Here is a 27,580-nt window from a genome sequence, read left to right on the forward strand (position 1 = left end):
GAACAAATTTTAGCTCGTGTCGTAATACCAATTTCGAGGATTTTCGGTAAATATTTTATGTTATGTAATATTGTTATGTAATGCGATATTTTACCATTACATTTCGATGATTGTGGTTCATCAAATAAAGAGTAGGTATTGAATTTTGGTGAAAAATCTACTTTATTGTCCTGACATTTTTTTCTCCCTGCAAAATTTTGCATATATTCAGATAAAGAATTCAAAATTGCTTTTGAAATGTAAAAATTTGCATTTAAATTTTGCTATCCGAATTTATAAGCCATTTCAAAGAGGGTTAGAGAACTTTGTCATTCATTGATTTTTGCCTTTGAAAATTTTCTTATCAGATTAATCTAAGGACACGTTTAAATCGGATTGTGTAATAAATATCATAACAGCGCCCAATTTTACAATTGGAACGATTGAGTTCCTCATCGTTCGGACCCTCAAACAAAGATTCAGACGGTCAAAATTAGTAAAAACGCCTAGATGACCGTTAAAATCTTACTTGACTTGCAAAAATTCTACCTGCTGAGTCGACTAACATTAACCTTTAGAGGGCCGGTATTTTTTCCTTGAAATTCGAAATTTTTTTAAGGTATGATTGATGTATATAAATGGTCAACAGGTTCGGTGGAAAATTCGGGTTTTTTGCTGACTTCTAGAAGAGCCAGGCCGGCCCTCTCAAGGTAAATAATGTGTTATTAGTGGTTCGATCTATTCCGTGAACTATTAGGTCCTATCATAAGTCGGTGGTCACTTTTATTTTTCAACAAATCTTTTATTTTTTATTTAATAATAAACGATATTCTTGTTTAATAATTAGTAGTCCCCTCCGCTATCAATGACACGCTGCCAGACTGACGGGAGGTCATTGACCCCATTAAATGTTCCATCTTCATTAAGGCTAGTAATTGCGGTGTTAATGGCGGAATCCAATTCTGGTTTGTTGCTATATCGATGGCCAGACAACCGACGCTTCAAATGGCCAAAGCAGTTGAAATCGCACGGATTCATATCAGGTGAATATGGTGGATGCGGCAACTCAATCCAACTCCTGTCTTCGATTAACTCCTGAACTACGTAGGCTTTGTGGGGTCTGGCGTTGTCATGCGGTAGAACTGGTGCTCTGATGTTGCGATGTATCGCCCATTTTGGGATACATTCCTCTAAAAACGACTTATAGCGCTCGGCTGTCATCGTGATATTTTCCTCATAAGTTTTCCAAAACGCCACGCGGTGAACATCCATGCCCACTATCAGCAAGACCTTTCTCTCGTGCAACTCTGCGCGTGGTATGGGCTCGGCTGATGTGCCTGGTCCAACCCAGGAGCGCGCTTGATGTCTTTGAAGGGGGGTGAAAAATTCGACCCAACTTTCGTCCAGGCAAATGAATCTTCTTAAGTCATCTTTGCGACGACTAAGCCACGACAAGTTCATATGTGCAATGTTAACTCGCTTCTCCTTCTGGGAAGGCGACGACGAATGAGGAACATTTTCGCCGAGCTTGGACACCAGACATAAATCGTCTCTTAACAGTCTTTCTATATACCGATGCGAAAGGTATGTTCAGGTACCTCAAACTTATCACAAACAGGTGGACTACTGTGAAAAAATAAAAGTGACCACCGAATTATGATAGGACCTAATAAAAATGTTTATCGCTGTTCAAAGTGCATATTTTGCCATTCGTCCTTTAAGATCGGATCTTTTTATTATTGATTCAATCGATTCGTTTGGAAACATTGTAATTTGAACTTTGTCATTACATTTGAATGACGAGAGCCAATGTTTTTTTTTTTTTTTTGTAACATACAACGAAACTGTTTTGAAATAACACGAATGTACTCCATTTTATAGTCGATACTGGACTCTTGTCGTTTTTTTTTTATGGCGACGAGTCTTTTCAAAATAAACCTTTACGCTGTCTATTGCGAATGAACAAAGACTTTATTTCATTCGGCCTGCAATAAGTCGAATATAAGTCATTTGTACGTTACTTGGGATACAATATCGTTTAATTACAATGGCAAAGATATGATTAAGCAGAAGGAAAAATAATACGTTAATTAATCATGTTATCAAAAGACTGCCTTGTCAAGACATTGAGAACCGCATTACAATAGGTATTTTTTTTTCCCAGACGGCTTATGTTCAAAATAATAAATGGAACATTGTTCATCCACGTCGCAAATATATTTTCGTGTCGTAACTTTTTGCACTCTAATAATATCGTTAAATACGGTGCTGGTGGCATATACGGATAGTGGAACATAGAGGATAGAACGACGATGTTTCCAACCGGATATCGGTTCAACAATAGTTTAGTTTCGATGCGTTTAGGATGATTTATTACCCGCATTTCGACAAGACCTTGGGCTTATCACGATTAAACGGTTTCACAGTAATACAAGTTGATTATAGATGGATTTGATATTACTTCATCCGCATGACTGCAAAATTGTATACAAACATTCACTTTTGTATGGAATTTAACAATTAAGATACGACTCCAAAGTGGAGACTCTCCGCATAAATATACAAATTACAGCGACGTATACTTTTCAAAAAAGCTGAATTTGAAAACGTTCAAATGAAGCCAAATATTGTTGAACATACAAGACCTTAAAAATGGCAAGTTTTGTAAACGAAAGGCATGTTGTCGTCAAAAAGAAAGTTACACAGTTATTTGTACAATATAATGCGTGGGCTGAGAATACAACAAAAAATAAAAAATATGCATCGGTTTCACAAAATTTATTAGAATAGAGAAAAAGAGGAAGTTGAAAATGCAAAATACGCTATGATCGCAATTCATTACGAAATATTTATGGTGATCACAAACACGGTCATAAGTACCTAAATTATTCAAGTGATTATACTCGGTGTTCGTAATTTATTTTTCGTAGATCTATTTTCACTCCACTTTTTCCATTTGCTGTTACATTTGCGTATTAATGTTATCGGCCGGCACATTACTGACAGTCGGATTGACGTAAGATCTTGATTGTGTCAACCTCCGTATAAAAATAAATATTCGTATTGACTGGAGACGGAAAAGTTGTAGCGGCGCCATACGAACGATTGTTTGGAATAGAAAGTCATTCCGTATATAGTTCACAAAAAATAACAAGGTTTCATTCGAGTTCTACGAGAAGTTCGTGGAAGTTTCCAACAGCTGATCTCTGATCTCTAATACGTTATTAGATAATATATGTATGAGTAATCCAATACGCGATCAGAATAAATTTTTCGTCTCTTTCGAGCTTTCAATTCTTTCCATTATAATTATTATTATTAATGCACACCGATCATGCGATCGTAATACCGTACATGTAATAATAATCACTTAAACAAAGTATAGAAATGTTGGTAACTTTGTTTGTGCGTGTTTATGTTATACAGAGTGAATTCCTAACGACTGTATGATCCATTGTCTGCTGAAATTTAATGCGCATGCGCTACAATCCGAGCGCGTCTGTTAGCCAGGGCAACCAACCGTTATAAACGCAACCTCAAAAATTTTTGAGGTTACATCCATCGCGGCGGACTGTCGTCTAAATTCATGACAGTTGGTCACCCTGGCAAACGGCCACTCACTGATTCAGTGCTGCCAACCGTACGCTAAATGTATGGTCCTGGAAAAATTCTGAGGATTTAAATCATTTTTTGGATAGTCTGATATTGCAAAATAATCAAGTTACAGAAGCATGAAGAAACTTTCCTAGTAATTCATATTTCTGGTTATATATTTTCATTTATACATTCAAAAATAAAGTAAATAATATTTTCTTCCAGTCTCTAACAACTGTTTTGTGTAATTGCAAATTTCACAATCTTTATCGTTGGTTTGAGACGTTCTTGAACGTAAAAATGTCAATAACGTGGTTAAAATCTGTTTGGTCCTTGAGAAATGAAGCAAAATCATGATAATTATACGATTATAGAATATAAAGAACAAAAATGTACTCCGTGAAATCTTTGTACGATTCTGAAGTTTTAAAGTACGGTCTATTTTCACTTTGAATACAACTTGTTGCCACCGGAGGGTTGGCAGCGCTGCGCCGATTGAAGCGCGTGCGCATTAGATCCTAGAATAGAAACAAACTTCAAATTTTAGGAGACAACGAACCATGCGGACTTTTGGAATTCACTCTGTACATGCACATTGCGCGACAAGCGTCAGTCATTCTTACAAATTTAACAATGAGTCCACATTCTTTTACAAGGTATATTTACGCAAAGGAAACATGAAACTTTTACCGTCAAATATTCGTAGTACTTCGCGTCGGTTGCTTCAGCTCGCGTGTGAAACGATAGTAAATTAGAGTTCCTTTCATCTGGTAAAATGTATTGAAACTTTAAAAACTTAGTTTCTGTAATAACGACACATTTCGTATCTCATAGTTCACGTGGTTTGAAACGAGGTTAAGATAACTCAGACAGAATTGAGAATGTTATCCACGTATCTTAAATGCGAAAAGGGCTCAACAGCCTCATTTTATATGCAATTATGAACAAAAACACTGTGATACATTTTTCACTGACGCAGAAATAAATATATGTGATGAATTCTACGAATTTGTTACTACAATTTCTCAGAACCCATGCCGTTTCTTTATTTCTGCGTCAAATGAAAATGCGTTGGATTGTTTTTGTTCAGCATTGCTCAAAGAATGGAGCTGTTAAACTCTTTTTTGAGTTTGAGATACGTAGACTTCGATATGTATAGACAAACGTTTTGCGTACATGAAATAACTAAAACATAATAGTCATTTTGCTACATGTGACTAATAATTAGTTCCAACTCTCATCATTTATTTTCGTACTTTTGTACCCTACTGAAAATTATTTTGCGATAAAACGCATAACGTTATGACCAAAATTCGATAAAATACATAACAAATCATAAATCGAAATATATGATTCGCCATACGATTTTTTTTTGTACTATATTTTATATACAAAATTTAAATAACATTGTTCATTTCGTTCGTTAAAAAAAAAAAAATTTTGAAAAGCAGTCAAATTCTCACCCGCTAGACCACAAGGTCCCCTTAAGTCATATTCAGATCTTAAATTGCCTCATAAAATACATCAGAATTTCGGCCATAACATTATGTGATTTATCACAGAATAATTAATTTTTAGTAGGGAAATAGGGCAATCAGTGTAATTAAGGCCAAATTTACTAGGTCAATATAAGACCCGGAGAACGTTGTGTCATTAAAGTTTTAAAATTTTTTTATTAAAACTAGAATAGTGTTAAAAGCAAACGTGACAAATTGTAAGACGCGTTGGTATGAACTTGAACTTTCGTTACGTACGTATACGCATGAAAATTGTATAAGCTTAGCTCATTTGCCAAGAAAATACACAATAAACAGAGTTACGCAATACGATTCGATATCTTAGCCTAATAAATCTTCCGATAAGGAACGTCATAAATTTTAAGGTGGAAAAATTTTCTCGAATTATATCCCAACTACGAATTACGATGATACGAAACGGTGGGTGTGGTGATAAAAAATTTGCCGACTGTACAGAAGAAAGTGTATAATTGATATAGAATATTATTAATACAGCGGAACGCCGTTGATTAATTATTTTTTATCTCGGGTATAAGTCATGTGTCAAAAAAATTCTGTGCTGTATATAATGATAATTAAGTAAAACGTGATGAAAATCACGACAGTTTTAAGCGTGCGCGCGTACTCGACTGTAGTTGAAATACAATACGTTCAAGTAACCATCCATCACATCAGGGCTTAATGCGGTACCGTCGTCATTGCATAAATCCACTTTAAGCATATTTGCGAGCCGTGTACGCAATCCACCCTATTCGTAATCTAATCAAACATCCTTTGATCAGTACTGGACTCCAAGCCACGCAGCGTCGCTTGAAAGGAGCACAAAACTACTTCATTCATCGGTTCCAAATGCACCGTATCAGTTGACATCGTCGGAACTCGAAACACATTGAATCCCCCAAAGTGATCAACGGTCCAAATTACGAAAAGATCAACATGTAAATCGGACATGGTAAATTTATAACAAGGACATAAGGATTACTCGACAATTTAGGGCTTTAATTTGTCAGGAATTCGAGTCATTGAGAGTTTTGGCTCTTCGGAATGATAAAACTTGACATTTTGGTCCTGGATCCATTCAGCTTGCACCTTTATCTTCACAAGGGAACACTGCAGTTCCATGTATATATTTCTTGATATTCTCCAACTGCAGTTAAAATAGAACTAATGGAATTGCAGGACCAACTGCAGCAGACTGTAATAAAGTTACACCGCAGGGTCATGGTCATACCACCAATGCGGAAGTAGCCCGACAGCGGTCTCTAGGCAGAGGCCGATGGCGAGTGTTCCATGCCGATGGCCTTGACATGCACTTGTAACAAGAGCTGATTGCCACTTGGTACGGAACAACACTGCACATGTTGATGTTGCTGGGATAAAATTTTTTAACGCTGTTTCACGACAATTGTTTCTAACAATTCATATACAGGGTGGGGCGTTTAAAGTGTGACAGAGCAGTGGTACTCAAACTATTGATGGTATTCAAAAAAGTTTCCGATGAAAGCTACATTGTTCGAGTGGGCCGTTACGCCGGAACATCTTGTTTCTTTTTCGTTGGAGGTGCTGGAGTTACGTCAAAGTTGACGCCACTTTTTTCAATGGAACAAGGTATTTTTTTTTTCTACGTTGACTTTGGCGTAGCTTTAGCGCCTCCATCGAAAAAGAAACAAGATGGTCCGGTAAGACGACCTCCTCGACAATGTAACTTTCATCTGAAACTTCTTTCAGTATCATATCAGACTTCAAATGCCCAACCCTGTATGTGCAGTAAAATTTTTCAGCAACATATGAATTTACATACGCAATACGGGTTCCGAGTTTACATTGGAGACACTAAACGCTGCAACTAAAGATCTCGACGTTCATTGGATCATCGCGTATGACGAAAGGCGAGGTCAAACGGTCATTCAAATGACGGTACAACATTGGGTAACTCATTGTGGTAGATTTTTGAACATTAACTGAGAATTGTGGAATTTTTGCGTATCTGAATATTGTATGAGGATGATTTACGATCAGTATTTAATTAGGAACGAAAAAGATCTTGTAATCCAATTGGCGAATTGCTACAGCGAACCTGATTATCAGCCAGTGTGTTATTTGAGAGGAAAAAAGGCCAATCCATTTGGTATGTCGAGACAGCCAATGAAACATCTGGCTCTTAATTACGTCTCGAAATACTATTCGTGTTTCCACAATCAGCACGTAATGAAACGTAATCTTCTCGCGTCATCTACACTGCACACCCATATTTCTAAAGAAGCCAATTACCGATTACGAGTGTGTATAATTACTGCGCGATAACGAGCGTCTTGGGTTATGTCACCGGGAAAAATTTTACCACATTTCTGAGGAATTAGATTAAACGTAGGTCTTGGAAAGCCTGACCGAATTTTTTACCCACGGGTTACATCTGCCAACACCCAGTTAGTGGACGTTAGGAAATGTTAACGTAGAAAATAATTTTCAATTTCATTCGAAGAGTCGCGAATTTTAATTCTGGAAGTTGTAACCGACCCTGACGATAAGATAACCAACGCTCTCAAGTTTCCTCTCATACAGCGTATGCTTGCAGCCTTGAGGAAAGTAACCGATGCTTAATTAAACATGTCGACGGAAAATTGATCATTTTTTTCAAGCATTAAAAACATGCAGTGCTCGATGTGAAAAATATCTTCCCTGTGTGCATCGTATCAATACAGTTAGCTGCTCATTTAAGCGCATATCTCATACTTTGGCGTATTCAAACATGACAAGTAAATGTACAGATCTGCAGTATCCGACGAGACTTTCGATAAATTTATAAGCACATGCCATTTGTACATGCTATTTTTTGAATATGGTACTTGCACACCAGTTTTGACCTTGGCAGGTTGATGGCGACAGTGCAAGTATTGAATGTGAATGAGCATACGAATTAACAGCTGTGCTAATTAAAAATAAACGTTTTGCTTATTTTAATTGGTAATATCGCGACGTTCGGTTAAAAATATTTCAAACACACTCACGAGTTGAAATTAAACGTCCTTACACTTCGATATGCGATTGACTAAAAAGAAAAAAAACCATTTTGCAGAGTTCTGTTTATCTTGAACGGACTTCAAACAACTGTTGGAATTTCTACAGGTAATGTAACTGTCACTTCGGTATGATCAGAGGCTTCTGATACGAGATACATAGGTATGATAATATATTCAAACTCCGAGATGTCAGGGTCTCTGTCGAGTTTTTTTTGTATCAGGTGCCTGACACACTCGAACTTTCATCTCAATTATTTTTACCGTACAAATTAATTCAAGCGTACTTATAAAACGGGCATATTATTTGCGTCTTGTTTAGTTAAACCATGCCAAGGTAAAATTTACGAATAAACAATTACGACGGGTAAATTTTATAGGTACACAAGTCTTGCACACCGATAAACACAAGTGTGAAGATCGTATTATGTATGTACATAGTCATAAGTACTAGAGTGAAGTGCGTACTATTTATGACACAGATGTTACGCTTTTGCAATACGTGTCATGTGTGTGTATACAGACCGTTAAAAGTTCGAAATACTGCACGATATCGAACACATACCTATGTAAACCAGTCGAATTTGACATTTTCTGAACTTGACGAAAAGTTGTTGGATCAGGAACGAAATTTTGCAAGCAATTTTTTACGCGTGTGTGTCTGTAAAAACAGATAAAGTTCGGTATATTGGATCGGTTCGGGTTTACCATTGATTGCGTGAGATTCTTGTTTGACATCTGAAATCACGTTACGATATCATTCGGATCATCATTATTGTAAACCAACAGTGACTGTTGCTGGACCTTCGTACTGTACGCACGTCTCCCCTCTTTAATAAACACCTTTCGCCTGTTCGCCTTTTAATAAGAGTACTTTTATTTTGGCTATAATCTTCCACGTGAGTAAAGAGATAAGATGTTAACTGGCACAAATGCAGAGCTCAACCTGCTACGACTCTAGTAAGATTTTACGTAACGCAAACATGTTTTTTCATGTGTGTTTTTCGTACGCAAACTAACCGACTCGACAACGGCAGCGGGAATCCGCGAATGCGCATGCGCGTAGTACAGAAAAGACTGCTTTTAACTCCTAGGGCTTAAATGTGGTGTTTTCTGTACTGCGCGCATGCGCTGTCGCGAATAAATCTGACATTACGCGATCCTAACCTCAATTTCGTGAAAAAAACGCATAACATACTCTTATTGTGTAAAGAATTGCGCGCAAAAAGGTGGCAGCGGTTTTTTTGCCTCGAGTATTTACGATATTCGTCTTTTACCACTCATATTGCAAACTTACGCTCAGTCTGAAAAGACCGAATTTGCTTTCTTTTACACAACATCCTATTTCATGATCGAATATCTTTCGAGTCGGATTAGTTTTACACCCAGTTCTTAAAGTATTTCGCAGATATAAATCTGCACTTGATACGTATATCAGGTATAATAAACATTATACACACGTGGCTTTCCATATCAAATCGAACAGCCGATTTTCCTGACTCTTCTAAATTTTTTCACCATTTTTCCTGATCGTTTAATGCGATACCGACGACATGAGGTTCGCGATTCAGTTTACACTGTACTTTCGATATCGTTTAAAAATCAACTGAGTCAATTGCGATAGTTTGAAATTTCCTAATTGCAATTTCCGTTGTCTAATTCTTCTGTCGTGCCACGTACCAGTATTATTTTTCACACATCACATGTACCGACGTATGCATGGTCATATCTCTTATGACACCGTAAATCCCGCCAGCTGATCCGACCTGGATAAGAGCTTTTTTACTTCGCATAATAATTATTTATCTAAGCCGGCGCTTTCGGTCTCTCCAATTTGAATGACGAGGAGATTACGATTTCTTCGCTACGCGAACGTTCGAATACTCCAAGCCGAGAGATAGCATCGATATTACTCAGAGGTGTTGATTTGATTTAGTCGCGATTGTGGTTGCTTTTTTTTCCCCGTTGTTCCTTCGTGTTTTATATCCCCACATCGCTCGAACATAAATAGTTCAATTTTTTAACTCATTAATTCGTTGATTTATCAACAGTTTCAGCTCGGCGCAATGGTTCGTAATTAATTAATTAGTGATAAAATTTTTATCAACATATTTGTTTATATTTTTTGCCTTATTTTTTTGTACGATATATAGTTTCTCCGAACAGTGTATAGTTGATAATGAAGACGGGATTACGATTAATTACAATCGACTCTAGAATTTGCTAGTAAATAAGTTGGGTTATTCCTATTGCAAAGGTTACACATGGTAAAGAGATATTAAAATTTAAGGTGGTACTGACCTAGGCGTAAATAATTAATGATGTTCAGTAGGCTATTCACAGTTGGAAAATCATCATGTATCCACGTAAATGTTTTTTTTTTTTCACATTATTATGAGGTTGGTGATGGAAACCAATGAATAATTTTTTTCTCAAACAATTTCAGTGAAACAATTGACCTGATTTTATTGAACTACCTGGTTTCTGTGAAAATGATCTACAGTTTCTAATCTAGATATTTATCTTTTACTAGCATTCCATGGAAATTAATTTCTCGTTTAAAACTCGTGACGCCCGGTGAAGAACAATAAAAAAAATAGAAAACATTAAAAACACGAACCATAGGTTTTTACAATATGCACGAGTTCAAATTTTAATTCCTAATCTCATTCAACGCGGTCGTGAGAATTGCGTCAATTGAGCATGTGTGCACATGTGAGCTACTACGCAAATAAGTCTGTCACTTGCCGTTAATTCAATTGCAGTCACATATAATATACGGGCATCAGATTCTGAAAAAGGCCCTCAACTCGGGTCAAAAAGTCAATTACATCTTTTCATAATCGACCTTCACGTTTAAGGCATTACGATACTCGAATCGAGGTCGAGAACTGTGCGACAAAAAGAATCGTTAAAAACAGGTTGATACGAATTGTTCCAATTCAGAGAAAAAGTAATAACGCTTTGTTCGACCTTATTTTAACCACCTTAAAATAGAAAATACTTATTAACGGAGACAGACTGTTTGCTGTTTATAATTTAGCGGTTAAAAAATTCAATCGCTTCGCAAAGGTTGAAGCAAAAAATATGACAAATCGAAACTGCGGTCAATTTTGAATTGTGCAGAACCTTTGACGAAGACCGCCGATTGAAAGAGATAAAGTTCTCTGAAGCTAGATAAAACTTTCGTCAACTCAAAGTTAACTAACATTTAAAGATTCAGACTCGATCCAATGAATGTACGGACAACTGATTTTGTATCAGTGACTAATACGGCATTGAAATGAAAATGATTTGTAAGTGAAGTAGTTATTTGATCGATAGAAGACGAGTGAATTAAAAATTGTACATCGGAATTCAACGGCAGTTGAATCGCGTGAAAATTTCAGTCTTGCTGTACTTATGTCGTAACAATATTTTCAACGATAATTTAGCAGAGTCAACAGCGGTAATAATAAATTACAGTAGAATTCAGGCCGCATCTTTTATTGCTGGCAAGACACGATCGAGGAATAAAACGTCGAGTGAAAAAAAAAAAAAAAATTAATTTTCTTAGATAAAAATCGAAAGTCTTACGGGTTAAAACTTATCGTTTATATTGCACTGCGGATGTACATAAATACAATTACGTAACGAAGGATGGATGGAGAGATATTGCTGATTAAGAAATACAGAAAGCGTTCGATCAAGTTTGAAATTTGAACGTGAAGATAAATACGCTCCTGTTATCAAAAGCAGTGAAATGGTGCAATTACGATTACGTTTCGCGATATCTTGTACGGGACTTATCTCAAGTTTTAAATTTCATCGATACTTTCATGATTTTTCATGATCGAGAAAAAAGACATGCGACGATGTTTGCGGAAAAATATTCGTGAATACTTGAATTTTCATTTTCAATCGCGTAAATACGTTTCTTCGTAACGACAAAGATCTCAGAAAGAATCAGGTTTCTAATTTTACTGATAAGATTTATTGTTTTCAATAGGAAAACAATGTAAAACACAGAAACAAAATTGATTATAATTTCCGATTAAGTAATATTCCAGATTTCTTCGAAATTGAGATAAATTTAGTTTATTGAGCAGTTAATGATAGTAGTTAAAAATTCGGTAACATGTCTGATTCTCCTAATGTACGAAAATTTGAGAAATAAATCAAGAAATAAACTAGTAAATTGACTTATTATTGGCAGGTCAATTTGAGGAGTGTGCAGAACGTCGCCCTTCGAAGAAATCATCAGGAAATTGATCAAGATGAGACCCTGCGTTCAATAATGCGATTTAACGCGAGTTTCTACGGCTGCTAGTGACCTAAATCAGCGGAAAATACGTAGAGCTTCCCGTGATTTAAACTTTTCTGGTGAATCAGAATATCTTGTGGGCCAAAACACAATAAAATTAACAACACCACCGTTGTTTTGTATGTAGTTGTATTTTCTGAAGCACGATTTCGCGTGAATCTTATAAATTATAATATACCTACATAATAGGTAAAGGGCCGTGCGGGTACCAGAATTTCTTGGGTCGGAAAAAATATATTGATTTTGAGTAGGGTTCTCGAGATTTTCGGAATTCCGTGAACATCAGTGTTGTCAAAATTTTCAAGATATTTTTTCTTGAATTTTTTTATCGAGATTTCGGGAACCCGCACAGCTTTACCGTATTATTTAGCTGATCGATCAAAAGAAAATAGAATTTCACTAGGTTATGTACACATACACGCGAAAATCAAGCACCGTATTGTAAACCTCACATTCACCCAATAATCGATTTTCCCTTCACAGAAGTTCCGCAGTAACACGTCCAGACAATTATTCACAGCCCCAAATACCAGAGCCGGTAGATTCTCTGATGGTGTCGCGATTTTCTCTACGACTTCTGGTTGTGGCGCTGGCCTCACCCTTTGCAAGCGTTTTTCTAGAGTTGTTTTTCCTCGCTCTTTTCTCCAACGATGATCTAACTCGCTTTTTAATTACATCCGGAGCGATTGTAGCTGCTGTTGAAATACTTCTAACACTTTGAGCCACGCTCTGTGCTTGGCTGTAAACCGACTCGTCGTCCGATACATCGCAGTTTAAATTTGGGGCGAGGACATCGGTTTTTTGTAAATCGTTATCCTCTGCCAGAATAGTTTGTTGTTTTCCTATTGTGTCGACTTTGATATCTTTTGGCTCGGTATTTTTTTCCGTAGCTTCTGTAGTTTTGCCTGATTTTTGAGAATTCCCCAGATGTGCCTTGAAGTCTTCTTCCGATACTTTCTGCACTTCAAGTTTCAATTTTTCAATTTCATTTTCTAGATTGTATCCGTCAGCTACTTCGTCATCGTTATCTTCGCTATCCATGTCATCTTCATTTATTCCCATCTCTATAAGCAGATCTTTTTCCATTTTTTTTGTCAACCCACTTGCGCTTACTTCTATGTCTATACAATCTTCACGCCTTAAAGGAGGAAATTTGGAATTAAATATTTGAACATGAAATATGGTGTGCAGTTATCACGTGAAAGTGTGAATAATAAGCCATTTAATACTCACGAGATATCCGAAAACTTTGGATGGAATTCACTTTCGTATGCGAAGCGCCTTCTGAAAAAGTCCCGAATACAGTTCACATCTCTGTCGAACATTAATTCAGCGTTTGCATGCTGTGTTGAAATCATTTGAGGAAAGTCAATTATTACTGGCTTTCCTTCGTTGGTTATCATGATGTTGAATTCGTTGAAATCTCCATGAATAACACCGTGATTTGCGAGCTGATAAATAAGATCCATCAGATCTTGGTAGAGACCTTCTACGTCATCAACCTCGTAAACGCCACACCTGTCCAACATATTTCAAGTATTCAATACTTATTAGTTTGTTCTCAATTTATTCTAAATTTTCAGAGTATTCCTGCATAGTTTATTCTTTTTGATACGAACCTACGTTTTTTCAACTATCACATAGTTTTTGTTAACTGAATATTAATATTGTCGATTTTGGACAAAAAGTCGAATTTAAATTATAAATAGTTACCGTTACAATAAAAAGAAAATTCCAAATTGTAGCAAAGAGTATAAAGTATCTAAGAATGCTCTCTCCGAATTTAGAGTCAATTGGTTAAGCCATTTCTAAGATACCGTGGGCAAAATATATCACCAAGCGAAATTGACGTTATTGTTAATAACATTGTTTCCTGAAAATTGAGTCTAATGAATCAATAGTGAATGAATCTCGGTCTACAAACGTTTAAATAAAGCAAACTGCAATTGAACTGAGTAATTACTTGTCCGCACATGATTCACGAAATTCACCCACTTTTTCTGTTATTCACTTGCGCAGACCTCGCTACATACAGGTCAATAGAAAATTAGAAGTTTCACACAAATTTTGAACCGTACATTGGTTTGCCGTCAATAAGCTCCATAACGAGGCAATGTCTATTAAAATCGATGGGCTTTGGTACAGGAAATCCTCGATCAAGAAGTGCCTTCATGTAGGCGAATTCCCGTGTAGCTGATATTCGAGAAAGGTAGAGCCAAGACATGGATTTTCTGTGCTGATGATAATCTCTTTTATCCTTTATATTTCTAAAACAAGTGCGTCCCAGCCTGTGTAGCTTCAAGCAGACAGGATTTCCTTCCTCGTCAGCTACTACATAGATATTCGACTCTTTTCCAGTTCCAATCTGGTTGCCGAACGATGAAACAACTCCTCGCGTTGCCAGAACCTTCAGAGCTAGATAGTCGTACCCTGAATTAGTCAGACGATAACCGTCATCTGTAATGACAATTTTATTAATCATGAAAGTATTCGATTCGACTCTATAGATTCTGTTTACGAATAGTAAAAAGATGAGTTTTGGAATAGAAATAGTAATCCAAGTTGTCTAATAATTTTTTCTGAAAATAAGTCGGTAATGCTCTAAAACCCTTTGAAATGATGAAGAAAAATGGAAATTACGGTCGAAAAAGCGACCGACACTTGAAGAAGTCTGCAGTTAGCAGTCCTATGATACAGCAGATCAACCGAAATTCCCTAATCCTGCTTGTCATCCAGAATAAAAACTACTCACAATGTTTTCCACGTTCGTAACTCAACAAACGATGTTTACACAACTCTTTCAGCAATTTGTGTACTCCGCCATGCCGTAGATTAGCTATCTGAGCAGCCAATGATCCTGGAACAAGTTCGTGATTCTTCATTCCCATTTCAATCTGAAACAATTCATAAAATTATGATTTGAGAAATGTGTCAGAATTATTAGGTATAATTCGATTATTATTGAGGGAATTTCACAAACTGTGATCTATACATTGAAACAATTTGAGATGAATAATAGAGCCTGAATTGCATGTCAACTTGGTATCGGTTCTCACAAAAGTAACCGGAAAGAAATTGAACCGATGTGTTGTGTTCAACCCTCAATGATTGATAAATGGATAAAACACAGTTTTATTGATCTTGGTTTGCATCAACAAAATCTACATGTGACGCCTCACAGATATCACACCGCAGATTTGCATTCATGGACTACTCGACTGCAGAAATAGCGCTGTACTCGAGTTCGAAAGAAAAATAAGAGTGCTTTCATTAGTACTATTAATTTCACTCACGGCTGTTAGGACGCGAAAATCTTCACGACTTAGGTAACGCAACATTGTCACGTTCAACTTTCCCATGATGGTTTTTAGAGGTTATGTTCTTAGAGGTTACGGTAATATGTTTCGCAAATTGGCAGACACGTGTCACAGCAGTCAGTTCTTTCTTGCTCAACGGGGCATACACTCGTAATACTTTTTCACTTTTATTCTAAAACATATTGTTGAAACTCTTTTGGCTTATCGTGTATTATACTGAGTGAACGAACAAGTGGCACAGAGTCAGAGTTAATTAAAAGCGGTACTCATCCATACTGTGCGCCCCTCTCTCATGGTCGGAACTCAGTTCCAAGCAGTTCCATGAACCTATTTTACTGTAAGTTTGTATGTCAAATTGCATACCATTAGGCGGTTATAACTGATATCTCTTGCCTACAATTAGGCTGTTAGTGATGAGCAATCCAGGTTGCTTACCTGAGTCTGGGACAGTGGCGTAGCAGCCATGGAGCAGTTGGAGCAAGATGCTTCTTAGCGAGGGGCGCACGCTAGGGTAGGGCACTGCGATGGAGTAATCTGTGCCCGGCGACTGAATTCTCAGGTTCACCGCCAGGTGGCGGCACTTCGTAACTTCACTCACAAGTGAAGTATAGTTGAGCGAGTACTTGACTCCGAATGCTCCCTTTGTTGTTACCGGGCGGTCTCCGGTGGTTGTTGAGTCGCGTGCGGAAATGGTTATCGGTCGGTGTTGTGAGAAGCAGATGAATATGAATGGTTATAAAGGGCACTTCTCACGTACGCAAAAGCGAGATTGCTGCGTGTTGAATGTGGGATTCGGGGTGAAATCGTGCAATGTGCTGACACTGTAAGTGAAGAGGCGGGTGGAGAAGGAAGCGATCGAAACTCCGAGCTTGAATAGCGTGGCCTAAATTAGCGAAATCAAATATAGAAAATCCACTGTGACTGATGAAATTCCGCCAGTTACACTGTTTTCTGACGTAATATTACGACAGTACGCCGCGCCCTCAGGGGCTCATTTTCACTCCAAATGAATAAGCAGATCCACATAAATACTTCTGTGCCAAACGCAACTTCGATAACAAATTCGGCCAATGAACAACCTCATGCAAATGTTGATTGCAACGGTACCGATCAGCTGAGCTAATTTTCACAATGTTCGCCGCGGGAATATAACTAATTTTTAAACTTGGTCTGAGTCTACCAGTGGGTATTGTTGCTAAAGACACAACTGGTCGTAACAAGAATCGAGGGTTCAGCACGAATCTTTACACAGGTGAAGGGCCGATGAAAATCACAAGATAATGGTTGGGTTATTCGACAACAAGAAATATTTTTTCTTGTCGGCCGTATTGGCTTTGTGATAAATCGAATTCAGATGCGAAATTTGTAAAACGAATCGCAGATTCGGCTCATTTAGGTCGCGATATTGAATCACATGAGGAATCGAAGCAACGCGGAATTTCTTGCGAAATTTACTATCGTTGGCAGAATTATTAGCGTAAAGTAAGGAACTCAAGGACCTGATAAAGACATAGAGAAATCAGTTGAGATGCTTTCCTCACTCATTATTCAGTTCGCAGACATGAGAAATGATTGGGGCTCCGTGAAGGCTGGGATGCGATTGAGTTGTCAAATACATGGAAAATTGAGCCCACTTTTTCCGAAACGCGAGTACGACGTATTAGGCGATTTTTCGACGAGTTTCGGGGAGATGAACGTACTTCTAACTATTAGAAGCGTTTCAAAATTGAGGTGTTTTATAGAATGCTAGATGTAAAAATTACCCAACTTGACACCAGGTTTCAGTCTGTTAATCGGTTGAGTGCCAATTTCAAATGCCTATAGCCCCCGTTTTTATTACAGTCATCCGATGGAACTATTCTGACTGCATCAGATGTACTGTTATCAAGGTATTCAACGGAATTGTCAGCAAGCTTGTGTTCAGAACTGCTCCGCTTTAAATCTAGCTACAATAGTCATCATCCAAAATTATCTTCCATTCGCGGAGTAGCGGAACTGCTTTTGATTCACAAGCCTGCATCAAGTAGTTTCACTGATACAATTACAGCATGCATGAGTTTTTAAACCTTGTCAGTTACTGCAGCAGCATACGAAAGCAGCTTTTATGTTTTGAAATTTATGGAAACCTATCTGAGGCATAGGATGTCGCAACATCGTTGAAGTTCTTTGGCAACGTTGCCAATCGAAAAAAAGATAGCACGTCAGTTTGACATTGAAAAAAATAATCGACCAATTTGCTGAAGCTAAGGTTCGAACGAAAGTTTTTAAATTACTAAAAGGTAAGCCTAGTTCTGAAGTTGCGAGTGGGACTAACAGTAGAATATATAACATTGCGTACATACAATTGAAAAAAAGTCGAGAATCACGCAACTTGGAACGTTTACAATCATTTTTGTTGCACAACTATGCGAATTAAGGTCCATTGGGTCTCTGTTGGAGACTAAATTGTGATTTGATGACAATCCGTTGTAGTGTCAATTACGCAGCTTGAATTACGTGCAGTATAATTTTGCGTAGAATTGAGAGAGTATGAGGAATAGCTTTCTCTCTTCAGAGAGTTACAACGATATCAGAAGTATTCACATTTTTTTTTTAATGAAACCCAAGTGTCCACTCAATCTACAACTCAAATTTTTCTCCAACAATTTTTGCTTTTTGATGGAAATTCTTATGGCGCGTCTCTGTATGAAAAGACAATCGATGAAATCCTCATACACGCGGAACGTGATTCATTCCATGCGTATTTATATCCGAGCATTTACCCACCACCATACGTGCTTTTCAGTTCAGTGAGAACAATTCACAGAATTTTTATTTATTGCGTTTCTTTTTAGTGAAATGTACAAACAATTTTGCGTATTTTCGTTTTCGAAGATATGTCGTAATTATAATATTTTCCCGAGTATTGATCTTCACATGAAGTCATTGCCTCGGAAAATCAACATTTTTATGAGGCCATAGGCAGGCATTTGAGATAACTACAAAAATTTGGTTCATTGTTTCAAAGCAGTGATTAAACTTCCACTTGACCGACTTCACGTGACCTCGAAAACGAGAGATCGATGATTGTTTGGCAAATGTATTCTCTATATCAAACACATGCATTACTGCTATCGGTGACCTGCATCTAGCATTTATAGCGGAGTCTCCGAGATAACGTAATCATTGCTATTGTTACATCGAACAAGTCATGTGGGGATTGTGTCTTATAAACTCTGCTGCGTGCTGTCCAAGAGCATAATTTATAATTCATAATTATTATCACAATGCATTGACGTATTGTCGGGATAAACATTGCTTTGGTATGCTTGGACGTGAAGTGACATTAATTTGTAGACGCCTTTTCGCCCGTAAGAAAATTAACCACTTTTACGCGACTGAATACTTCGATGTGCATAATTTCGTTTTCATCACTTCAGCGCAATCAAGCATTCCATTTTCATGCCAGGCACAACAGACAACACACTGCGAACCGTTGAGATTATTGGAGTTATAAATAAAGAAAAAAGGGGTAACTCTCGTTCAAGTTCATGGCAATTATTCACTGCTGTTTGCCGCGGTAAGCTGTAGAGTGTTGAATCGTTGAGTGTAAAGTTTGGTGTAGAAAAGTTTCGACTTTTACCGCAAATCGTGTACCTATCTTGAAACGATGGAATTCAACGATTTGGTCGCGAAGATGTTGTCGATGGCGTTGATATTCGGGGGGAGTATCTTCATCGGAACACTACCCGTATTATGCAGAAACTGCAGTGGACAACGAAGGCAGGTCTCCTCTTCATTGCTTTGTCTCGGCGCTGGAGTTTTATTTGCCACTTGTGCGCTGCACATGCTTCCAGAGTCCATACAATCTCTCCCTGCCTTATACGCAGGGCTATTATTCTGCGGCGGGTTCTGTTTACTTTACGCGGTGGACGAAATGATTTACTTTATACGGGGTCGACCCATCAACTTGCCGCACGTCCATCGACCTGCAACAAGTCGCAGGATCAAGCCCACGTAAGTCTGGAGATCTCTGAATCGGTGATCCTCACTGAAAACTGTGCAGTAGGACAGTGTAATAGAATTATTGTATTTCATGAGGCTAGATATGATTGTTGGGTTTGCTCCGATGAATAAAATCTGTGCGACATTTTCTTACGGATAAAACTGAAAGGAAACGTAAACTGATGCACGACAAAGATATTCAGACGATTCCATTCAAAACAGTAATCATATTCCTTTCAGATCAATACTTCGACGCAATGATGATTGTAAGGTCACTGTCAGAGATACCAGGGAGGGAAATTTCTCCAATGAATACGTCGGTCACAACCCTGATTCTCAAGTTTCTTATCAGGCTTACACTCACGGCAGACTTCGAGATCGTTTGTACGAGCCAAATCTGAAAAACACATCTTCCAATCACAGAAGTGTATCTGACAATGAGGTCCACTCTACGACACCTTCGACTCCATCACTTTGGCCCGATGAAAACGAAACCTTACTTGCCCGTGAAGCACACATCGAACCCGATTCTGAGTTTAACGCGAGTCTACCGGGACTCTTGGCGGCGTTGGCCTTGCATGCGATTTTGGAAGGAGTTGCCATTGGGGTACAAACAGAGACTGCTAAGGTAAGGATTCCTTGATGATACCCATGGCGAAGGTCTTCGCTTAGGTATTTGCTTAAGCTGACAGTTTAACAATTGAGGGAAATTACATTCTTAGGTGTGGCTCCTCGTGATAGCAGTAGCTGCGCACAAATTGGTCGTCTGCTTCTGTCTTGGCGTCGAAATGGCAAGATCTGTATCAGTTTTGCATCACGTATTCGCTATCGTTCTATTCGCAGGCGGCTCGGTAGCTGGGATTGGTATCGGGATGGTGGTTAAGGAAGTAAGTGTTGAATAAGTAATACTTTCAGATTGATCAGACCGCCTAAACAATCAATTCCCCATGGTTTATAATCGAACGCTTTTCGACTTTTTTCCAATGTTGCAGAACAGCCAAGATTGGGTAACAGTGATACCCGCGCTTAATGCTGTGGCTGCCGGGGCACTTCTTTATGTGGCTCTCAGTGAAGTTTTGCCGAGAGAAAGAGCCAGATGGCAGAACACTCCAAACCGCTGGGCAAGAATTTGGCAATTTATTTTCTTCGTATCCGGCATTGTCATAATATTCATAATCAAGAAGTATATAAGTGAGTATTCTTACGGTACCTCATTCGTTGACGCTACGAATAGTTGAAGTTGACAGTATTTTTTTTTTTTTTTTGCAGAGGCGACTTAATCATCGACTGGCAACGACTAACAGCTTCTATCTCATTGAACGACCATCGACTATAAGTTCAAGAAATGTATCGTAAATTACATAAATAGATTGTAGTGTTTTATATTTTTTGTAAAATTTGTATTTAATAATATGATAGTCATTTGTACGAATAAATTCATTTATTAATAAAATTTGTAACGTCAGAAGGTTTTAAACCATCATAGAAAAGTGGGTTTATTTCTTATTTTATTTTCATGATAATGTCAGCGGCTCGTTCTGCCATCGCGATAATCACTGAGTTTGGCATACCTGAGATAGGGGATGGCAAAATACTTGCATCTACGATTCTTACCCCGTTGACTCCAATCACCCTACAAAAGATGTAAAACGATACCATCACGAGATATAAAAGCTTACATACCATTCTGTTGCATAGTCTACTGATGAATCGATTTCGGAATCGCGTACATATTCGGAAAAGTTTTCCCACCTTTGTTAATGCAGTGAATATGAATTTCTGGACGTTTCGATGACCGGAGAAATGAATACTCTAGGTCAGAACTGACTTACCTCAGATGTTCGTCCACCACTGCACGATTGTCGTGTCTATTACCCATCTGACAAGTCCCACCAAAATGATGACTGGTTAGACCTGCGGTTCTCGTTAAGCACTTCGTAAATTCCAGGTTTGAGTAATCCGGTTTTAAATGGTTGCACTCATCCAAATTAGGAATGTGAGGCGTCACACCCAACTCCATGAATTGGCGTGTCCTCAGTGTGTCCATGGCCAGATTGATCGCTGCAAGAAATTGACCACGATATTAAAAGCTGCAGTTTCCAGTTAGCGGCGAGAACTGAGCGGATGAAGAATTTTATTGTTGTACCTTTGTGCGTGCACGCGATGTCGTAATCGTTCTGAAGATATCTGGGATCGATTATTGGTGGATCTGAGAAATGAGATGAACCCAAAGTAACCCTTCCACGACTCTTCGGTTGTAAGCAATTTGCCAAGTAGATGAAACCTTCCTGTTTGGAATTGGCGTACGATGGGAAAATCGCCCTGAAAGTCTGGATTCCGCAAAAGGATATTACGCTTTGTGTTTGTTCGAATGTCGGATGAAAAGCAAACATTCGTCCGAAATCAGTGCTTGTTTTTACCGTAGTATGATAATTGGCGATGTCTTTGAGCAAACTCTCGTCCGCTGATCCCATGCCAAAAAAAACAATTCCACTGTGGCCTGTTATTCCTGTGCCCAAAATCGCGGTCGATGCCAAAAGTCCTGAAATTCAACGAAAAATAATAAAACGCAATCGTCATCTTTGGCATCAGAAGTTGATATCCAATCGTAATTAATTTCGGTCAATTTGGTGGCGCACCATTCACAAAAAGCTGAAATAATTCGTGTTCAAATCAATTTACATAAGAGGTCCTTTGGTAATGGATACTCATAATTTTTTTTACAAGGAACCGGAAATCGTGTCCTGGGATAAAAAATGAATACATAAAATGTCGTTCTTTTACCCCCGAAGAGAGAGGGTGGAGGGGGGTGACTGAGTTATGAACCGCAGGGCACATGTTTTTATGACTCGAGAAACATTTCGGAATGGATAGTTTGAAAATCCGAAAACAGGAGCATTTGTGTTGAGAAAAAATCAATGAATTCCGATGCCAAGGATAAACAAGGTTGAATCAATTTGTACCGTGCAGGAACTTTAACTCTCACATTATAAACATGCATTACGCATTCGACTTGTGTGAATGTTGGTTTTTCATTCAGGCATTTACCACTGCCAAAAGCGTAGTACTTGAAGATTTCACTCAGTGACATCAACTTGTTCAAAGTGACGCTTACAGGTGTTTTGAGACCGATGTAAATCGGGACATTCAGGTGATCAAACAGGTTCTCTCCAACTTTTTCGAGGTGACTCACAACGGGGATCTGAAAGTGAATCGAAGACGATATCGAGGTTCGCTTGGAAAACCGGCTTTGGGAATTTTGAAAATTGAGAAAACTGGATTTGATCTCGACCTTCGGCCATGAATTATCATCGCCAAAAATAACAAATGACAATAATCAATTAGGTGAGACGAATATCTTATCAATCAATTCATGTAGGTCATGCAGCTTTTACTTACGCGATATTTCTTAAGCTCATTAGCCGGTCCGATGCCGGATAGTAATAGTAATTGCGGAGTGTTGAAAGCACCTCCGCACAGAATTATTTCTCTGTTAGCCTTTATTCGATCCATTGTGCCGTTTTGATGTTGAATTTGAACGGCTCGTGCCGTAAGTTTGTCAAAAATTATCTAAACGAAAAATAGACTATCACTCCATATGAATTCGGTTGATATTTGTTATCTCATAAGTAAGAGAATCACGCGGTGATTGAGACTAATTAAGACCCACCTTAAGATAGTTAACACTTACCTTAGTGACGAATGTATTTATTAATATGTGCAAGTTCTCTCGGTCCCACGCTTTATTTAAGTAAGCGTTATAACTGCTCCATCTGGCACCGTTTTTCAGGGTGTGTCTCGCTAAAATAAGACTAGTATTTTCCCGAGCAATTTCGATTCCTGCGTTATGAAAGGCTCGAGCTAATTCTTCTTTCACTGAGACTGTAGTAACAACCATTGCATCCTCTGTACGTTTAAAATACGGCAAGAGATCAGCGTAAGACCATCCAACTGGCCAATTGGCATAGTCTTCGGGTATTCCAAAGGAGTGAAGCAGATAGTTCATTTGGCCACTACCTCCCAATCCCTTGCCTCTGGGCACAAATTGCTTCTGTGTAAATATTGAAGTCAATTATCGGCTATTAGCGATCTTATTAATCGAATTATAAATTACTATCATTTTGTGATCGCTATTATAAGTTGGATGACACAATTGAACGTATTCGGGGAACGTCGATTCATAAAAATATATAAGAGCATGAACATTAGGGTTTGTCAAAAAAGGACAAATTTTTCTTCTTCAAAAAGCAAAAAACAATATTAACAAGTTGTTATAAAAATTTTTTAACTTTAAAAATAAAAAAAATAAATTTTCCCGTGTTATTTAAATGGAAAATAAAGAAATGGATAGAGGCAAACCTTACTATTGATATTAAGAGCTCGTATTGGCGCTAAAATTTTTGTTTTTAGGTATACTATCAATTTTTGGACACCATAAGAAAAAAAAATTCTTTTTTTTTTTTTGAAACTCCTGATGAACATGTTCAATGATGAATCCCTGTTAATTCTTTACTATAGACCATATATTTCACGATACTTCAGTATTTAAATCGTAATTAATATCTATGTATAATTACTTGATCGCGAAGGCCTATCGATGAAAACGTTTGAGGCTCTGTTTGGTAAGCCCAATTTGCCTCGGTTCCTTGTAGCAGCGGAGCTGCCAAAGGAACGGATGAGAACCATTTGAAGTATCCACCGGCTTCTATAAGAAGAACCGATGCATTCCCCGATTTCGATAGTTGTGATGCAATAACGCACCCTGCCGTTCCAGCCCCGACTAGGTTGAAAACAGTTAAATTTCAGTAAACTAAATAAGTTTTGTAACGGAATTTTCATAGTTACCGATTATGTAGTCGTAATTGTTCGCTGGATTTTCAACTATGTTAATTGGCGTACCATAGTAATAATTGTAAAGTATGGACAGCGTTAAACAAACAATGGGAAATATGAAAATATTCCACATCATCATTCACGTAATTATCGATAAACTTTCAACTCGAATCAACAGCTCTGCCTCTTCACAATGTTATCAAGATTCTTTTTGTTTCGTCTTAATGATACGGCTACGTAATTGGTATGTATATGTATTATTAAGTTAGCACATGCGTTGGTATGTATGTAAAAGAAATCAATACTTCTAGCTCGGTGAATCTTGGCATTCAAATTTACCGTTTCTTCGAACACGAAAAGACCGCGCACTTGATCGGTAACTTGATGCAGCAAGTTATTTTAGTCGGTAAGTAAAATAGTAAGGCTCGGATTATGTGTGTGTTGATTGATCATCAATCCTTCGGAATTTCCAAAGAAAAACATAGTACCTAGTAAGTGTTGAGCTTACAGATGAAGCACAATTCTGACTGAGAAAGTTGGGAAATTTGAATAAAATGTAGATACAACACGATTACTTACCGAGTTTCGGTAGATAAGGTAGGCAGCGCTTCATTGATGGCTTAAATGCTCAGACTGTCCATTGGCAGCACTGAATTCTTTCACTCGTTGCCAGCAACCGTGATAGTTGATTTGTTTCGGTCTTTCGCGTCTGGTAGAAACGCAACGAGATGCGTATTGAAAACTGTTATTTCTGTTCGTCCCGTATTTATCCGGGACACGGTATACAATTTGTTAGAAACGACTCCAAGGTGAGTAATTTTCTGAGCTTTGCTTTGGTTATTGTGCTTGAACATTCTTAGCGACATTAACAAGGCGTTTATATTGAGATTCGTGAGCACGTGTCTAGCGTGACAGAAAATTTAGGTTATGTTTCTCAACCTCTTGGATATGGATATCAATAATTATTCACTGGATTCAACGTTTTGCTCCGATAACTAACAACTGATAATGAGATAAGAATAAACATCAAATCCCGGATAATGATTATAAGAACTTTATAAAGATTTTCACATTCACAACTCGCTTAACAACATTTGAGCGAAAACAACTTACCGAACTTATCGCATCGTTATATTATTTCAGATATTCAAATTCTGTCGATCAAAATGCCACGCGGCATTCAAAAAGAAGAAGAACCCAAGGAAGGTGAAGTGGACTAAAGCCTACCGAAAGACAGTCGGCAAAGAATTGTCGGTTGATCCGGCGTTCGAGTTTGAAAAGAGAAGAAACGTACCACTCAAGTACGATAGAGAGTTGTGGACGAAGTCAGTCGACGCCATGAAGAAAATCGAGTTGATAAGACAGAAAAGGCAGAACGCGCACATAATGCAGAGACTGCGCAAGGGACGCGAACTTGAACAAGACAGAGACGTCAAGGAGGTTCAACGTGATCTGAGTCTAATCCGCTCACCAGCGGCGGGTCTTAAGGAGCGCAAGAAGCTTGAGGAGTCTGTCGAAGAGGATGAGAAAATGGAGGATTCGGATTCTGAAGAAATGGAAGCTGAAGAAGTTGTGCTATGAATGTTGAAGAAGCAATCAGCAATTATTTCTTTGTACAGAACTTTAAGTATATAGTTAATAAGTTATCCGCGTTTTTTTTCACTCGAAACATCGTAACTCAATTATCATTAGCTATTACTCTGCGCAGCTCTGAGTTCTGCACTTTCATAAGTTATTAATATCGTGATTGTTTTCTTGTCAAATTCTGATCACATCAACGTACAGTCACTATTGGCATCTATAATGAGTACTAAACTATGGCATTGATCCTGATAGCATATACGATTTGGTTCCTATATATCATGAATTAATATTCGGTTAAATTTTCAAATATGTTACGAAATTTATTCATCAACAGCTTATTTGGTACTCATATACATATAAACCCATGATCAGCACAGATTCAAATGTAATGACTAACTGTTGGGACAAAGTAACACATGAAAATGTAAATAAAATTCATATTCAAAAATTTTCAAGTTATTGTTTTACTGTATGATAGTAAGAGAAGAGTATTTGGGAGTTTTTGAATAAAGAGAATCACATTCACTGATGAAAACAGTTTACAACAATCAAAATTAATATCGGAAATTGTTAATGTTTGAAATTGAAGATGTGTTTCTCAAAAATATTAAGCGCTTTGTTTTGGGTTGTGCGATGTCAACCACGAAGTTTTCTTTGAACATTAGTGAGAATGTCTCGGTCGATGCATCTAATAGCAAACGGTTAGTTTCCTTTACCTACTATTGGTACACAGCCAACCGTTGGAGAATTAGTAATTTGAATCTTGACGTCTGGTATTCAAGAATCCGTACGGATACATGCCATATCGTATAATAGATGACGTTATGGTGTGAGGACCGAATATTTCAGGTTTGCGAGGGAAACAGAAGAACAGGAAGTTTTGAGTCAGAGTCTATACAGTACCAATTACTTGGGAAAGTAGAAAAACGAATTTGTAAAATTGACCTCTTCAGGAATTCCGTAATATACCTTCGAATTCATCGGTGAAGTTAAAATAAACTTAAAACTTGGAATTTGCATCTGATTTGGATGTTATTTAGAATCAGTCCAAATTGTCTTTGTATAGAAGCATCGATTCACTTCGATCGCAACTATTGCTGCAATGATCGAGAAACAAGTGTTTTTTATCATTAACCCTTTCATACATACATTTTTCCTTATATACGCGATTCACTCGAAATTTTGCGCACATGGTTTTTGGGGTCACTGATTACGTATGTGAAGTCGAAATTCGAAAATTAGAAATAGGGGATCCAATATCGCGGGTAAACAAAAAAACAGGTAGAAAAATTTTGAAAAAATACTGTATAATTTTTTGGCGTGTATTTTAAGTTCGTGTAACAATTGGCATTCAGATATTCATAGTGGATTACCAAAAAATGCTTTTTGTCGTGGAAAAGTACAAATTCGACCATTTGTTTACATGAGCTATTTTTTAGACTTGAAAATATT

General features: G+C 37.7%; 5 protein-coding genes across 7 annotated transcripts; 2 read left to right on the top strand and 3 right to left on the bottom strand.

Moving 5' to 3' along the window:
• Positions 1-822: 822 nt before the first annotated feature.
• Positions 823-1,440, bottom strand: LOC124177475 (histone-lysine N-methyltransferase SETMAR-like). The gene has a single exon (XM_046559858.1). The coding sequence runs from the start codon at positions 1,438-1,440 to the stop codon at positions 823-825; it is 618 nt and encodes a 205-aa protein (XP_046415814.1).
• An 11,082-nt stretch (positions 1,441-12,522) lies between these two features.
• Positions 12,523-16,169, bottom strand: LOC124177558 (serine/threonine-protein kinase RIO2). The gene is made up of 5 exons (XM_046560054.1): positions 15,704-16,169; positions 15,163-15,304; positions 14,489-14,867; positions 13,644-13,928; positions 12,523-13,548 (listed from the first exon to the last, which is right to left on the bottom strand). The coding sequence occupies exons 1-5, from the start codon at positions 15,767-15,769 to the stop codon at positions 12,921-12,923; spliced, it is 1,500 nt and encodes a 499-aa protein (XP_046416010.1). The 5' UTR covers positions 15,770-16,169; the 3' UTR covers positions 12,523-12,920.
• Positions 16,170-16,395: 226 nt separating this feature from the next.
• LOC124177559 (zinc transporter ZIP3-like) lies at positions 16,396-21,135 on the top strand. The gene is made up of 6 exons (XM_046560055.1): positions 16,396-19,077; positions 19,176-19,723; positions 19,952-20,339; positions 20,434-20,598; positions 20,704-20,902; positions 20,981-21,135. The coding sequence occupies exons 2-6, from the start codon at positions 19,377-19,379 to the stop codon at positions 20,989-20,991; spliced, it is 1,110 nt and encodes a 369-aa protein (XP_046416011.1). The 5' UTR covers positions 16,396-19,077; positions 19,176-19,376; the 3' UTR covers positions 20,992-21,135.
• A 2-nt stretch (positions 21,136-21,137) lies between these two features.
• LOC124177555 (neither inactivation nor afterpotential protein G-like) lies at positions 21,138-25,164 on the bottom strand. Of its 3 annotated transcripts, XM_046560052.1 has the most exons (9): positions 24,557-24,773; positions 24,289-24,491; positions 23,403-23,762; positions 23,111-23,281; positions 22,760-22,913; positions 22,132-22,253; positions 21,858-22,041; positions 21,544-21,772; positions 21,138-21,344 (listed from the first exon to the last, which is right to left on the bottom strand). In XM_046560052.1, the coding sequence occupies exons 1-9, from the start codon at positions 24,681-24,683 to the stop codon at positions 21,215-21,217; spliced, it is 1,680 nt and encodes a 559-aa protein (XP_046416008.1). In that variant the 5' UTR covers positions 24,684-24,773; the 3' UTR covers positions 21,138-21,214. The 3 variants fall into 3 exon arrangements, with proteins under 3 accessions (XP_046416008.1, XP_046416009.1, XP_046416007.1); XM_046560053.1 differs by lacking the exon at positions 24,557-24,773 and adding an exon at positions 25,124-25,164 and having other exon boundaries at positions 21,858-22,253; XM_046560051.1 differs by having other exon boundaries at positions 21,858-22,253.
• Positions 25,165-25,193: 29 nt separating this feature from the next.
• Positions 25,194-26,583, top strand: LOC124177560 (probable ribosome biogenesis protein RLP24). The gene is made up of 2 exons (XM_046560056.1): positions 25,194-25,353; positions 25,688-26,583. Exons 1-2 carry the CDS (start codon positions 25,273-25,275, stop codon positions 26,123-26,125), a joined length of 519 nt encoding a protein of 172 aa, XP_046416012.1. The 5' UTR covers positions 25,194-25,272; the 3' UTR covers positions 26,126-26,583.
• Positions 26,584-27,580: the final 997 nt, after the last annotated feature.

This window comes from Neodiprion fabricii, chromosome 3, assembly GCF_021155785.1.
Source record: "Neodiprion fabricii isolate iyNeoFabr1 chromosome 3, iyNeoFabr1.1, whole genome shotgun sequence".
Lineage (NCBI taxonomy): Eukaryota > Metazoa > Arthropoda > Insecta > Hymenoptera > Diprionidae > Neodiprion > Neodiprion fabricii.